Consider the following 16,179-nt stretch of genomic DNA (forward strand, 5'->3'; position numbering starts at 1 on the left):
GGCTGAGACAGAACTGGTGAATGAAGGAAGATGACAAGATCAGTGTGTCTCAGAGGGAGTGCCTCACCCTTCACCCAGTACTCACCATCCTGAGTGCAAGCCCCAAGCAAGTTTATAATGTTCTTATGTTTTCCGATCATCTTCATCATCTCCATCTCGGAGATCAGGTCAGACAGATCCTTCTCGGTGGCATCACCTGGAAACAAAGGCAGCAATGTGAGTGCTCATTACACCGGGCACCTCCCCCAGCGACAAGCCAAGGGGCACAGCCAACAGACCCACCAGGTTTCAATTAAAAAGGTTAGTGCCAACACAACACTGAGGGTAACCTTCTCTGCACCCAATATGAACAAGCTGTGTTGTTTGGATTTGACCTTGAGGAAAGGTTCATCTCTCTAGGTTCTGGATACGCAGCTTTATCCGATGTTACTGTGATTATCTCCTGTGCAGAGGTGACAATAGGTTCCTGTTTCCCTCACCTGATTTCAGTTGCTGTCTGCAAGTGGCCCCACAGCTAATGAGTGTGATTCAAATCTTCACAAGGGGATAGTTGTCCAACACAGTAAGATAAATCAGGGCTGCTCCACCATTCCAACATGGCTTCCAGGTATTTCAAATCTCATTCTCGGGACTGCTCACCATAACCCTTCACTTTTCAGAAACCTATCGATCTCCGTCTGAAATATACTCCATGACTTTGGTCTGCACAATGAGTCCCACAGATTCCCCACTCTCTGGCTGAAGAGATTCCTCCTCATCTCAGTCCTCCAGGGTCCTCCCTTCACTCTGAGGCTGTGCCCTCGAGTTCTCATCTCTGCTACTCACGAAAACGTTTTCTCCACATCCACTCTTTCCAGGCCTCTCAGTATTCTCGAAGTTTTAAATCAGATCCCCCCACCCCCGACTCATAATCAAATTAACTCTGAGACAGTCCTCACAGTTGTACCCCCAGCCAGAGAGGGATTGCATTGTTCTGGCCCCTGGGGCAGCCCTGTGCTCTGCCATTTCTAGTTTTTACAGGATGAGTTAGCTGGGGCAGTGTTTTAAAAAGGACTCCTTTGTTCCTGGCAGTGAGACTGGCTGCTGAAATAATCTGCTGACTGGCTAACACAATGCTGTTCCTCAGGGTGAGGTGCGTGGAGAGCTCTCGCACTATGTTTCCAAACCTTGCGTGTGGCCAGCGAATGGCAGCTCCTTGAGGGCACATTGCAGCTCCACGCTTCTGTTTGCCACCGTTTCACAGAAATGTGTAAAACTGGTACGACTGCTCACCGCGCCACGATAATGAGCAAATGCTGGCACACGCCCGGCAGTGTTCCAATGCGACCATCAATGTGGTGCCCTCTCAAAGGGTGGGTCTGGCTGACCTCAGCCAAGGTTGCCATCTAGGGACACAACACATTGCTGGGAACGAGCCAGGGAGCCTGCGCCATCCATCACCAGGCCTTTACCATGAACAGGGAACCGCGCCAACATCTGAGCTTTGCCACATGACTACTCAGTCTTGGCCCAATGGCAGGCAGGAGATATTTAAACACACTGGCTATGAACACACTTGACTGCTGAAGAGTGGGGAATAGGGATCTCACATTTCCAACAAGCCCCTGCCTCCCAGACATGACACTCTTAACCAGCCAAATGTCGCTGACAACAGGTCAGCCCACCCCGCGAGCTGACAGGTGTCACCGAATGCAGCAGCACCCACCTTTTAACATCTTCACAGCCACAGTAACCGGCCTGTTGGGCTTGTCCTTGTCTATGCCAATGGTCTCTCCCATCACCACCTGGCCAAAGCAGCCTTCGCCAAGCGGTTTGCCCAGAGTCAGCCTGAACACCGGAGAGAAAAGACATTGCGTCAGTGGCTGCGATGCCACTCCACTCATTCCAATCACGTCACCCACCCCACAGTCGAGAATACAGCCAGGTGAACATTCACCAGTTCAATGGGATTGTGCCGAAGTCGCTCTGAAACACCGGCAAATTCCTGCAGACCAACACTGACAAAGATCACTCAGAAAACGGCAGGATTCTCTGGTCGAGAAAATTGAGGCATGCACTTCCTCGAACCAAACTCATCTCTTACGCCCCTATCCAGTTCACTCAAGACCGACTGCCCCTCAAGTCCCTTCCACCACGCCAGCGCCAACCCAAGGGGGACCCTAATATTTCTTCCCCACCCCCCCAATCTGAACCAATATTTGGAATGGCATCAATTTTCGTGAGGGATAAGCTGTGAATGTGACATGTTCCAATTCCCCTTCTGTCTGGATTCTGTTGGTCCTTAGCTATCCAGTACAGAATCTGCTGTCCTTCCCTACTGTGGGCAGTGGTACATAAGAAGCGTGAGAGTTCCTTTAAGAACCACTTTGTCCCAAATATGACTGTACATTTGATCCCAGGACAGGCCCCTTCGAGTCACTGAGGTCTACATCATGGAAACAGGCCCATTCAGTGCAACTTGTCCACGCTGCACAGTTTTCATAATTAATTGAGATCCATCTGTGTTTGCTCCATATCCATGCATACCTATCCCATCCATGGACCTGTCCAAATGTTTCTGGAATGACAAAATTGTACTTGCCTCCACCACTACCCCAGGCAGCCTGTTCCAGACACCTCACACCCTCTGTGTGAAAAAATTGCCCCTCTGGACCGTGTTGTCTCTTTCCCCTCTTCCCTTCAACCTATGCCCTCTAGTTTTAGTCTCCCCTTCCATTCAAACAGACTCTCTCAGGTGAGCACAGCAGCTCCTGAGAATACAAGGTCATTCTCTGGAACAGGGGCTGTGCAATGGGCAAGCTGGAATCGGAGGGCACTGACGGCTTCTAAGAACGTGCAGCTCAGTGCCCTGCTGACAGGAACCAGTCTGTCAAAGGCAAGTCAGCTCACAGATCCTGGACACCCCCTCAGTACACACACGCACACAGACTCTCACTGGGGTATTAGATTAGATTCCCTACAGTGTGGAAACAGGCCCTTCGGTCCAACCAGTCCGCATCAACCCTCCGAAGAGCAACCCACCCAGGCCCATTCCCCTATACCTAACAACTATGGGCAATTTAACATGGCCAGTTCAACTAACCTGCACATCTTTGGACTGTGGGAGGAAACCGGAGCACCCAGAGGAAACCCACACAGACACGAGGAGAATGTACAAACCCCACACAGACAGTCACCCGAGGCGGGAATTGAACCCGGGTCTCTGGCGCTGTGAGGCAGCAGTGCTAACCACTGTGCCACCGTGCCACCCAGCTCTCTCTGTTTCTCTCTCTCTCACACACAGACACACACATGTCCACACAAATGAAATGTGTGTCTTCAAAACAAAACACCAGAGCCTGTCCCAAGTGAACTGAGTGAAGCGGTTGAATCCATTTCCAGGCAGTGTGACACTAACCAGCAGTGTGTCTCACACAGGTAGGCTGCACCTTCAGTAATGCTTGTCCACCTCTGCAGGCAAAGGGTGAAGAAGCAGCTGGGGAGGCTGCTGGCTGTTGTTGCTCTCACTGTGACTCCAATCTCATGACACTGTCAGCCCCTCACTGAGGGAGGGTGTGGACCCCAGCAGCTCCAGCACACACACTGGGATCCACAATGTGACACAGGCTCTGTCTGGGGAGAGGCTGGCAGGATGGTGGGTTGGGGGTGGGGGGATCTATACCAGTGAGGGGCAGCTCGAAGAGATGGACGTGACAGTAGGCAGCAGTGGGGCTTGCAGTCCAACATGGCGTAGAGCTGCTGAACAGGTCTCACTCATCCACCATCTCATTGCCAACAATGTGCAGCACTCTCAGTCCATGGGAGATGGCCAAGCGCAGGGGCTCTGAATGGTGAAAACAGCTAGTGTCAGGCTCCACTCTGTCTGAGGTGAATGGGTGGGCTTTCAAAGAGGAAGGAGCTACCCAGTTCAGCTCAGGCCATATGCCCAGCCTCTGAACCACAGCTTCATAAACAGGCAGCAGCACTGTGTTATAAATACATCTGGTCACATTCAGAGAACATTCTCGGTTTCCCTCTGGTTCCTGTTTTTGTTCTGAATGAATGAGCTGTGAGCCTGAGTGTTGATGGAAAGCTTGGCTGTGTGCCACCTCCACCAAGCCCCCACCCACCCACCCACCCCTCCGGTTATAGCACCTCAAACTGCACACCTCGCCAACCCCAGGCTGGAGGGCAGTGCCACAGAGGCTGACTGAACAGGCAGTGTACTCACTTGTCTCGGGGAAACTCCCAGCGAGGGTCTTCAGGTAGCTCGTACTCAGAGACCCCGGCCAACATTGGGGTACCGCTGGATGAGTGACGTGCTGTACGAACCAGCAGGACCCCAGAGTTCATGGAGGAACTGGAATCGATGGACACCTGCAGTAGGACACACAAAGACCCTACTGGTTACAGTCTGCACATGGGATTCACCAACAGCACCCCGTCACATTGCACTGGGCTGTGCTGTCACTTGTGTCAGCAGCCTTCTCCCACTACCTCCCTCCACCCCCATCTCCCACCTTGTCCATCCCAGGCAAGCTGTTCAAAGCTGCATTCCCCAGGAGCTCTCCCCAAGGCCTCAGCTCCAACTCCTGCCTTTTCCAGGCCCTGGTGCCCTGTGTTTATGTTCAGGACACAAAACAGCAAGCTTGCTGCAGGCTGCCAAAGCAAGGGCTGCTTCTCTCCAAGGCAAGATGAGCCATGGCTCTGACATATACAGGACTCATCGAGAGTGCTGGGAGAGGCTGGGGGATGAGTGCAGTCTTCCTATCCCTGTGTGTGTGACAGACTGTGTGTGTGTGCGCACATGTGTGTGACAGACTGTGTGTGAGAGAGACTCTGTGTGTGCGCAGAGGTGTGTCTGACAGACTGTGCACGCACACGCGTGTGTGTGAGAGACGGTGTGTGTGAGAGAGACTCTGTGTGTGCGCAGAGGTGTGTGTGACAGACTGTATGTGCATGTGTCTGTGTGTCTGCGCGCACATGCATGTAAACTGGCCACCTCCTATTGCAGCTTAGACCAAGACAGGGGACATTGAGCAGGTCACTCAGTATCTCTAAGACCCATATTTCGGTGGCTGAGGAATGGACAGGGCTCAACATAGGGACTTCTAGCCCTTCTAGCTTGCTCCTGCGTTCTAGATCATTGGTGAACATCTCCCTTAATGCTGCCATTTTCCTGGCCTATTCCCAGATCTCTCAACATCACTGGTATCTTGGGACATATCTGTCCCTGCAAGATACTGGTCAGTTTGATTTCTGATTTGGAAACTTGAGAGCGTTTCTCAGTTGTCTGTCTCTCAGGGAAACAAAGAGTTGTCCCCCCCATTGAAATGAGGCTTGCTACTTCAGAGACCTCTCCCTGGGGATTAGGGAGGTTGTCACTGAAACCCTCTCTGCCTCACACTGAGAATGTCATGGAACTACTCCCCCATTCTGCTGCTGAACCAGTCTCTCCATCTCGTTCTCTGACCCTCCTGTCTGAGAGGCAAATTGGGGCAATAGAGGTGATCATGCCAAATGAACCATCTCTTCTCTATTCCACCCAATATCCCCATCCACTCAGTGCAAAACACCATTGAGTGGTACCACTGAATGGGTTTAATGGGTTGGGGGCCATTTGGCCCATCATGCCTGCACTGGATTCCCAAGCGGATGCTTTCATTCCTGACTGATCAGACATCTCCCTGGAAAGGCAGACGTGTTTGACAAACTCAAACACCTTGCTCTTTCTGCTGCCTTTTGAGGTTTTGTGTGATGTGACCAGTGTCGAGATTCCTAGTGCAGTGCTCCTGGGTGATGTTCGACCCTGATTGTCCTTGTGAGTGGGAGAAAGTGAGGACTGCAGATCAGAGTCGAAGAGTGTGGTGCTGGAAAAGCACAGCCGGTCAGGCAGCATCTGAGGAGCAGGAGAATCGAGGTTTCGGGCATAAGCCCTTCACGGGCCTCCCAGTGGGTGGCCTTTCTCCTGAGGACAGTCAGTGGGTCAGCAGCAGTGTGGCGGTGAGGGGAGGTGGGGCTAAGCAGTTAGCAGGCGGCCTGATAGAGTTGATACTGACTATGACCGGAAGTTCGTCCATCCCCAGAGCCCATGGCAGGTTCCTGGGTCAGCCACTGTGAACAGAGATGTGGGAATACCTGCTCAATCACTGACCTGCTCTACCCCAGACTAGGGCTGACCACACGCACCTGTTTTCGGATTGTCAGGAGCATTCGGAAATGCGGAGGTGAGGAACATGATCAGCTCTGGCTGTGCAGAATAGCGAAGGGGAAGAAGTGGGTGACTCGTTCACAACGTATTGCTGGACCCAATACTGACACTCGCTATCCAGGAGTTAAACCAATTCACTTCCCTGACAGTTCCATCTCCTTGGTGTGCTGTTGGTGAGGGGAACTTGTGAAACACCTCTCAGTTCATGATGGCAGATGGAATCCCAATCCCAATCCCCATCCCAGGGAGGATGCAGCCACGTCTGTAACTAGAAATCCTTGGTGGTGGTTTCCCACAGTTCCTTACTCCCTCAGCACCATTTGCTGATTCAATGGCACCTCTGCCTAGTGAAGCCCAGTGGGGCAGAGACTTGCTTGAAAGATAAACACTTGCCAACTTACAAACAAAGGAGTCTTAATTCAACACGATGGGATGCAGCGACAAGCTGATCAAAGTGCTGGGTTTGATTGGAGAGAGGGCTTTACTGTGGGGACAGGGAGAGCTCTTCAGGCAATGGGAAAGGACTCCTGATCTGAATAATGGGATGAGTTCATACCAGCACAGCAAACCCCCCTTGAGGTGCCAACAGTATTGCCCAGCCCAACGAGAGCACCTGAATCATCTACAACCCAAAATGAGGAGCATCAGCAGAGGGCAGAGACGGGCTTGAGGAACCGTCTCTGTCTCTGCATCAGCCCACACGCCTACTGGCATCCTCCTGACTTGGCCGCCTCAATAGCAGGGAGCCCAATGGGATGGGCAAGGTCAGACTGCTGGTGAGTCGGAAGCTAAGCTTGCACAGTGTGTCTGGGGTGGGGGTTAAAAGTGCTCTTGAACTCTTCCTTTACTTTCTGTTACCTGTCTGCGGAGGGGTATACTCTTGGCCAGCTTGTGGACAGCCAGCTGCCTGTTGAAGTCAGCTTTCTTGGCAGAGCTCTTCATGCGGATGATGACAGCAGCAACGATCATACAGGAGGTGAGGAACGCTCCGGTGCAGTAGATAATAATCTCCAGGTAGACGGGAGAGGACAGGGTCGATGGCTTCTCCTCCATCACTGGTGCAGGTGGGGTGGGGGTGGGGAGAAAACAGCTGGTTTACTAAGGGGGGAAAAGGAAGGGGGAACAGAAACACACACAGGCACACACACACAGAGAGAGAGAGAGACAGACAGAAACACAGCAGCAACACTGTGAATGCTGCACGGCCTTCCATCACAAGCTGCTGGAGAACATGCTCCATGTGAAAGCTCAGCAGGAAGCTCATACCTTTGCAGTCCCTTGGCTCATACCCTCGGCCTCATGCTGTTCTCCCTGCCCTGCTGCCCTCACTCCTCACACATGCAAGACATCGTAGGTGGACCAGCGTGGAAAGCTGCCTGCTCACACTCCGCCCAGCCCACACCGTGGGCAGGCAGCAACAGGTGAGATTCCCAATGGGACCCCCACTTCCTGCAGCCTTGTGACAAGGAACCCCCAGGCAAATCCGGACCCTGCCTCCAGGCACGGCAGCCATACTGTCTCTGTCTCTGCTGGGGACAGAGACGGAGAGCAACGTGCAGTGAGTCTGGCTGATGCATCCTCTCCCAAAGCTGGGTGGGTGGGTGAACTGACAGGCCCCTCCCACTGGCGGTCATCTTCTGCCTTGGGACCCTCCAACCACACAGGATCAATGTAGATTTCACCAGTTTCCTCATTTCCCCACCCCCCCACCTTATCCCAGTTCCAACCTGCCAGCTCAGCACCGTCCTCATGACCTGTCCTACCTGTCCATCTTCCTTCCCACCTATCCACTCCACCCTTCTCTCCGACCTATCACCTCTCCCACCCCCCCAGCTTCATCTACCTATTACATTCCTTCCCCCAAGCCCAACTCCCCTCCCATTTATCTCTCAGCCCTCCGAGCCCACAAGCCTCAGTGCTGATGAAGAGCTTTTGCCTGAAATCTTGATTCTCCTGCTCCTTGGATGCTGCCTGACCTGCTGTGCTTTTCCAGCCCCACGCTCTGGACTCAGGTATCATGTTCCAAGGATAAGGAAACCACTCCAGCACAATCAGCTGACTGTCTCCTCTTCTCCCAAGGACTAGCCCTTCCTTCCATCACTGACTGACCACCAACTAGAAAAAGGTAAACCAAACAGTCCAGGAGGGTTGACCTTACCATCGGCCCTGAACAATGTGCTGTGGCAGTCTGTCCCAGACACCCACACGGACTCAGGGTCATCAACGTGCTCCTAGTGTCACGGCACCATGCTCTCTCTCTTCCCCACAGTGGAGAGCTAGTGCTGTTCATGCTTACCAACTCCTTTAGGCCCCCATACCTTTCTCCATCCCCTCCCACCCAGTGACAATTACCTGGAGAACATCCAGAGACTCAAGGGCTAGAGGCTTGGACTCCTGCTGCCCTGTTCTACTGTTTCATGGTCTCACAGCCCCCTGGCCCTTTGGAGAGGAGCACTTGCAGACAGGTAATGGATTGGATAACAGACCGAACCACACTGGCACCTAATTGAGGCCCTGCTGGTTAATATCAATGCACTGAGTTCATAATTACAGAGTAACAAACCTCGCAGCTTCCATTCAGCTGTCTAGCACAAGATGAACTGGGCAAAACGCCAACACAAACTCAATGCACCGTCTTCACATCCCTGACACCAAGAGGCTGAGGCTGTGTGTCTCAGACTGGTACGTTTGGGATTGAATAGTGTCAGGGAGTCCAGACTTACCCTGAGCTTATCGCGAGCTAAACCTTAGGTCAATCAATCCAACTTCATTAACATCATCCTCACCAAGAACAGACGTTGCTAAGATGTGCGAGCATAAAAGACAGCTTGACACAGAAGGCAAATGCCTGGCAGGATGCCAGTTCACTGAGGGGTGATAAACTGGGTTGACTGACTCTTTCCTTTCCTCTCCAAATGAGCTGGGGTGTTGTGTTGAGTTCTGGGCGAAAGAATGTGTAGATGTGAGGGAGAAAGTATGGGAACGATTGTTGAGAACAATTTGCAGAGGTTGGGAACGCCCTCTTTCCAGAAGGGAAGGTTCCGCAGAAATGCAACCTAAGAGTTCAACAGCAAGAGGGGTCTGGTCAGAGAAGGAAGTCTCCCTTTTGGCAGAGGGGTCAGAAGACCCAGCCAAGGTACTCATTCCAGGCAGCACTGGGAACACAGAACAGAAACCTGCTTTATTCCGAGGGACACACTCACTCACACACAGACAGACACAGACACATGGACACACACAGACAGGAATGAAAACAGCACAAGACAGATGAAGAAGCAAAGAGGGAGATACTGAGAGAGAGAAGTCACAGGACTGTTACAGCACAGAAGGTGGCCATTTGACCCATCATGTCTGTGCTGGCTCTCTCAATAAGCACGAGACTTCATCAAACAGTTCTGGAAAATCTAAAAATCCTGTGACCGCCAGTTCCCCGAATCTATTTTGCTAGTTACATGAGCAAACAGAAGTGAGAAATTTGATAAACATGACCTCCCTTTCAGAAATTCATCTCAACTCTGCCCAATTCAACTCAGATACATTTTCACCCCAACGATGGGAGTCTGACTCACAGACTAGTCCTCTCCCATTTTCTCTCTCCTTTAGGGTGGCACGGTGGCTCAGTGGTTAGCGCTGCTGCCTCAGGGCACCAGGGACCCGGGTTCATTTCCACCTTTCGGTGACTGTCTGTGTGGGTTTCCTCCGGGTGCTCCAGTTTCCTCCCACAGTCCAAAGATGTACACGCGAGGATGGATTGGCCATGCTAAATTGCCCATAGTGTTCAGGGATGTGCAGGCTTAGGTGGGTTAGCCACGGGGAATGCAGAGCTACAGGGAACGAGGATGCGGGTCTGGGTGGGATGCTCTTTGGAGGGTTGGTGTGTGTTCAATGGGCCAAATTGCCTGCTTGCACACTGTAGCGATTCTATGCTTCCTTCCAATCTGCAGTGACCACTCCAGAGTTGAGCAGTATTTTGAACGATGACCACCAATGCATCGACTAGTTCCACATGCACTTCTTTCACATTGGACAATACAAACACACAAAACTAAAACCAAAGTAGACCGTTCAGCCTCTTGAACTGTTTATTCATGGATCATTGGCCCATGGTTTGTGGCTGCCGTGCCCTGATAACCTCTTAAGGCAGAGCTCCAAAACTCCACAACCTTCTGGGGACAAGGAATTCTCCTCATCCCAATCCTGAAAGGGTCATCAAGTTCTGGATTCACCACAAGAGGAAATATCCTCTCCTTGTCCACCTCATCAAGGTCATTCAGGATGTGATTTAACTCAATCAAGTTATACCCTCACTCTCTGAAACAAGCCCAGCCTTGGCCTACCTTTCTTCAGAGGACGGCCCACCCAAGGAAGCCTCCTCTGAGCTGCCTCCAATCTATTTACACTGTTCCTTGGAGACCCAATAGTATCTGAGATGTGGCCTCACTCAGGCCCAATCAAACTGAAGCAGAACTTTTATGTTCAATTCCTCCTGTAATAAAGAATGGCCTGCCATTGGCCTCAGTTGATTATTGGTTGTTCCTGTAGACTAAGACATTACAATGTGCACAAACACCCTAAATCCCTCTGCGTCACAGATTTGTCCCTGCAGTCCCTGTTTAAGGAACATGCTGACTGTCTGTTTGTCCTGCCCAAGTGAACAACTTCACATCTTCCATCTGCCAGACCTATTGCACCCTCACTCAACCTGTCTGGCGCATTTTGCACAACATGTTTTACTATCTATGGACCGAGAGAGAGAAAGAGAGACAGACAGACAAGACATTCAGGGACAAAAAAATCAAACTGGGCAGGATAACAGTGACTTCACCAAGGGGAACAAGAATGAATACTGTCCAAAGCTTAAAACCTCATCCTTACAGTGATATGTCTTCTTATCTTTGACCTCAGTGGAACGTCAATGACTTGAGCCAAATCCTGGACTCTGGGATTGCAATGGGATAAGCTGGAGCTGAGGGAAGTGTATGGATACTGTGGCTTTAATAGGTGGGTTTTCTCCTGGATTGTTTTTGGAGAGAGAGAGAGAGAGAGAGACTGGGACCCAGTAGTCTGTGAGAAGATAACAACTCAGAAAGCCTTTGTTTTTTTAACAAGTTGAAAAAATGGAAGCAGTGACTGGGTGTGGTCAAGCTCCCTCCCACAGACCCGGGGATTTTGAGTTTGTAGTTTTTCAGCAGCAGTTGCTGTGGGAATCTTTAGAAAGCAGAAGTTAGTTTTCCCCTCTCTCGGTTACAGCCAAATGTTGGGGGTGGCGGGGGGTCCCCTCTTCCTCAGCTGCTGAATTTCATGTGAGACAATCTGCGGTTCGGATTTAATCAACTCGGAGAAAGGGAGGACTACAGATGCTGGAGACCACTGTCAAAAGGTGTGGGCCTGTGCTTTACCAGCACCATACTTTTTGACTGTGTTCTGGATTCACCTTTTGCCAGAGAGGTGTGTTGATGGGATGTGAGGATATTGGGACAGGTAATTAGCAATTATTAATTCTGTTAAGCTTTCCATTAGAGTTAAGTTATGACAGGTTCTTCTTTCTAATATTGTGTGTTTATTATAGTGTCTGTATTAACTGGATTTTGCCTCACTTCGAGTAGTTTGATCAATCAAATTGTATCTGGAAAACGGCACCTTATATTTACCTTTAAAATCAGGAGAAGTTATGGTCTAGGCTACCTCCTTCATAATAATTTGAGGGGGTCTGCTCCGGCCAAAAACAGAGTCACTCATTGTGTTACAAAGAGAAGAAAATAACAACACAGTTTCGCAAAACAGCTTTCATGAGGAAACCCAAGCTCTCACAATGTCTTGCATGTGCTCGCAAGTAGACATCAACACTGTGCTGACCAGTCCTCGGTCACTTACTGGCTTCAGATCTGACTGCAGTAATAATCCCTTCATGGTTTGACACACGAACAGCAATCCTGTTTCTAAAACAGCAAGTATCAATTTGTTTGCATGAGCAAATGGCACACCGTACCTGAACACGGGGACAGACCAACCCCGTTCATTGGTTTAATGCAGTGCGGTTCAGCCTTGGAATGCCAAGTTCTAGCTTTCTACGTTCTATGACTCCTCTGGGAAAAGCCACACTGAATGTGCAAGGTTTCAAAACACAACACAACGCCAACTGGCAGCCTTATCTCCCCACCGCCCCCACTCCCTTCCACAACCCACCACCCCGACCCTCAGAAACCCTCACATCTCCCGACAGATTTCATCAGAAACGCAGCTTGAAGGAAAACAAAAGAGTGAACTTTAAATTTACGAAGAGAAAGGATCCTTTGGAAGAGGTTTACGTTCGGCAAGTTAGGTGGGACCTTGCTGATAATTGAGGAAGTGTGCTCCATGCAGTGCCCAGCATGGCAACTTCCATCTGCTGCCAATTATCAGCCCTTGCCAACGCTGCATTGATAGTCACTTCCACAGGAATGGAGGTGGCATCAAGGAAGCATACCACTGCTTGGGTATGCTTTGGAGAAAGCAATGTCAGTTTGTAAAGAAAACGTGCAAAAAGAAAAACAACTACAAAATAAGAGAAAAAAAATTTGCATTTTGAAGTTTCTTTTCAACAAAACCCATGAACTGCAAGGCCAGCAAATTTACTCCGTGACTTGCAACTTGTTTGTTTTGGGGGTGAGTGTGATGGTGGACAGGGCATGACTTCAGCCTTGGGTCATCGATGCACTGTATCCCCTCGGCTTCGGCCTGGTGATTGGAACACTCTGATCCGTCATGGAGTAAGCTGGCCTTGGAGTTTGCACACTGCTTCCACAAGGTAGGAGCTGCTCTTGAATGGAAATATGGCTGGCATGGAAACTGGTCAGAAAAGCCCCCTTCCAAACTTGGAAAACCTAGCTCAGTTAGCCATTACTGAGTCTCTGCAGGCTTGAACCGTCTTTACAATTAATCATTTTTGTTTTGTTTTCCAGTGCTCATGTGTAGTGCCTTGTGATATTTAGATGTGTTACAGGAATATTCTGAATACAAGGTGCTGTTGCTGAGTTGACGGCTCCTTCCCAGCCAGAGGTTTGGAAACCCCTGTCTCCTAGGGGTGGCTCAGTGGTTAGCACTGCTGCCTCACAGCAACCAGGGACCTGGGTTCGATTCCAGCCTCGGGCGACTGTCTGTGTGGAGTTTGCACATTCTCCCTCTGCCTGTGTGGGTTTCCTCCGGGTGCTCCGGTTTCCTCCCACAGTCCAAAGATGTGCAAGTGGCCATGCTAAATTGCCCATAGTGTTAGGTGCATTAGTCAGAGGGGAAATGGGTCCCGGTGGGTTACTCTTCAGAGGGCAGTGTGGACTGGTTGAGCCGAAGGGCCAGTTTCCACACGGTAGGGAATCTAATCTAAAAGCTGAATGAACACTGTCTGTAGATGGAACACACTGCAGCTATGGAAATCTGAAATTCAAACCAAAAACACTGCAAATTTTCAGCAACTGTGCAGAGGTGGAAAGTTGGTATCTCAGGTTGATGACTGATCATCAGAACAGGTTCTGGCTATTTGCAGTTTTTATTTTGTGGGGAAGTTCTGCCAGAATTTCTGTCACTGCTCTGCTCACACACCACCGTGGCTACACTGGGAGCTTCCAACATGAAACAGCACAAGGATCTGAAAAAGGCAGATCACTGCCCACGTCACCAAATCTGTGCAAGTCCACTCAGAAGTCGACTCTCCCAAGCCAGCTCCACTGTCCAACTTGCACGTGGCTTCACAGGGACATTTGATCTCTGAACCATGGAACACCTCCAGCTTGCACTGCCACTCGCAGCTCTGGGATTGGCTCAAATCCGTCTTTTCTGAGTCGAAAGGACGAGGTGACAAGCAGAGCAATGCTTGGATGTTTGCAGAATGCAGAGTGCTCTGTGCAGGACAGTACAGACTAGACTCGGGCAGGCCTGAAATGTGGGTCCTGAAATCAGTTGGCATAGTGAGCAGAGAGACACCGACCTCTGGGCACGCACAGCTCCCCTGACCCTACTCTGTCCTCTCTTATTGCTCTTCTCACCTTCTGTCCCACCCTCAACAACCTTTCCCTGGAAGCCCCTGGCCATTCCCAAGCCTCAGAATGGGTGCACCATGGGAAAAGCACAGGTCAAAGGTCATCCTCAGGTAAAATGGCACCTGGGATACCTGCTGCAATAATGGAATGTGGAGGATCAAGTAGAGACATGGTGATGACTGATATGAATCCAGGCTGTGATCTGGACCTTTGTGCTAGATATTGACCTGGGCTGAGAAGTACTATATTCCTTTAACACAAGAAGCCTCTGTCCTGTACAACACACAGGACTGGGTTCCCATCACACACAGTGTGCGGTCAAATGGTTTGTGGAAATAATTTGGAGCCAGTGGTTTTTGTTTTAAATCTCCCCCGCCTGATTCACTCCCTCTTGCGAAGCAGTGTGACCCATGGGATTTTGTTCTAGGGGTTAATTGTCGAGAAAACAGCAGAATGTACCTGGAAGAACTGTCAACCATGCAGAGTGATGGGAAATCCCAATAGAATTACCCGCCAAACAGGTATACTCCCCAGCATCCTCAAAAGTAACATTGCGTAAATATAGAGCCTCCAATTCTTTGTCCGTGGTATTAAGACCGGCTGTCTGGAAGAGAGAATGGAAGCAAATGGACAAGCAGATGACATGAGGACAATGGACAGATTCAGCTGGAGAAACCATGTTATTAGTGCCATTGGCCCACTCCCAGCGAGATCCACTTAGGCTTTGCGTTAAGGTGATACCTGGCTCAACAAGTGACCTTCCAGGACCGCGTGAGTCCAGACTCATCCTAGGAAGCAAAAAGGTTTCCAGTTATGTGTTAAACCCGCCACCATGTTGTTTCATCGCACCCATCTCCACATGCGAGTGATGGGCCTCATGGAGAAAATGGACCCACAATGTCCAGAAGACGCCGGGAGTGTACAGCAGCGTGGAGGGAAAGCAGGGAGGGGGAGACAGTGTGGAAGACAGTCTCAGGAGGAATGCAGTGTAAAGCACTGAGGCACAATAGCAAGAGGAAGAAGATACCAGAGGGCACTGAGCTGTTTGCTAAAGCCTTGGACAAGTGGGAACTCGGAATTATTCATGTCTGCAATGTGAAAAGCAGCTCCAAATAGATGTACCTACTTTCCAACCCCCCCCCCCCCCCCCCCCCCCAGGCTGTATCTTTTTATGTTTGCTGAGATTGGAAGCCAATCTCTGGGGATGAGTGTGACTCTGGCTGTTCCAGCTATTGTGAAATGGCTGACTCCTGTCAGTCCCTCAGTGGATGGGAAGGACAGCCGCACTCCCATGAGCCAGCTCTTTCCTGCCAGGGTTGTGACAAACCCACTGCAATCTCTTCACTGCATGCCTGCTTCTTTAATAGGTGTACCACAACAAAATGATCCCCACATTTTCCCTGGAAACTCAGAAAAACTTTCAAACTGCTCACCTACGAGGTGAGAGGAAGAGTGGATCTGCACCACCTCTCTCGCCTGTCCTGCTCTTTCACATCAAGACTAACATTCTCCCATCACCGCACCCCCCCCCCATCGTGGGTCCTGTTTAATACCCAGGCACTACAGCCAAAAGTGTCGACAGACCTGTCACCCCCAGGACTGCAGTGGACCTCAGTTGGTCTGACCACCCCCCCCCCCCCCCCAAATCAGAAGCAGCTGAGGGTCTGGTGATTTGGCCAATTTCAGTTGATCTGTCAACTTGAGGGCAGGCTGCAGAGTCACTGGGGGAAACCAGGGGTCAGCACTCTGAATGGAGCACATCAGGGCCTTGGGGAAGGGTCTGCCTTGCTTTCTGAGACACAGAGCCGATAGGTGAACCAAGAAGTAACAGCCTGCGCAAGGCTTCACCTCTGACCATGACGATGTTGTTGCCTCAGGAGAAGCAGAGCTGAAAATGTGTTGCTGGAAAAGCGCAGCAGGTCAGGCAGCATCCAAGGAGCAGGAGAATCGACATTTCGGGCATGAGCCCTTCTTCAG

The 16,179-nt window shown here is 50.7% G+C and overlaps 1 protein-coding gene across 6 annotated transcripts in view; it reads right to left on the reverse strand.

The window, feature by feature from the left end:
• LOC140459705 (fibroblast growth factor receptor 1-like) overlaps positions 1 to 16,179 on the reverse strand; it is a 154,510-nt gene that overhangs the window by 16,548 nt on the left and 121,783 nt on the right. For 5 of the 6 annotated variants that reach the window (XM_072554133.1, XM_072554128.1, XM_072554130.1 and 2 more), the window contains 4 exons: positions 7,049 to 7,245; positions 4,211 to 4,356; positions 1,706 to 1,827; positions 86 to 196 (listed from right to left, as the gene is read on the reverse strand). In XM_072554133.1, coding sequence (XP_072410234.1) covers positions 86 to 196; positions 1,706 to 1,827; positions 4,211 to 4,356; positions 7,049 to 7,245 — 576 coding nt within the window. Of the gene's footprint in view, positions 1 to 85; positions 197 to 1,705; positions 1,828 to 4,210; positions 4,357 to 7,048; positions 7,246 to 14,661; positions 14,807 to 16,179 lie in introns of all 6 variants that reach the window. The other variant, XM_072554132.1, reaches the window with a different exon arrangement.

The sequence above is a fragment of the Chiloscyllium punctatum genome, chromosome 35 (genome assembly GCF_047496795.1).
Source record: "Chiloscyllium punctatum isolate Juve2018m chromosome 35, sChiPun1.3, whole genome shotgun sequence".
NCBI classification, from domain to species: domain Eukaryota; kingdom Metazoa; phylum Chordata; class Chondrichthyes; order Orectolobiformes; family Hemiscylliidae; genus Chiloscyllium; species Chiloscyllium punctatum.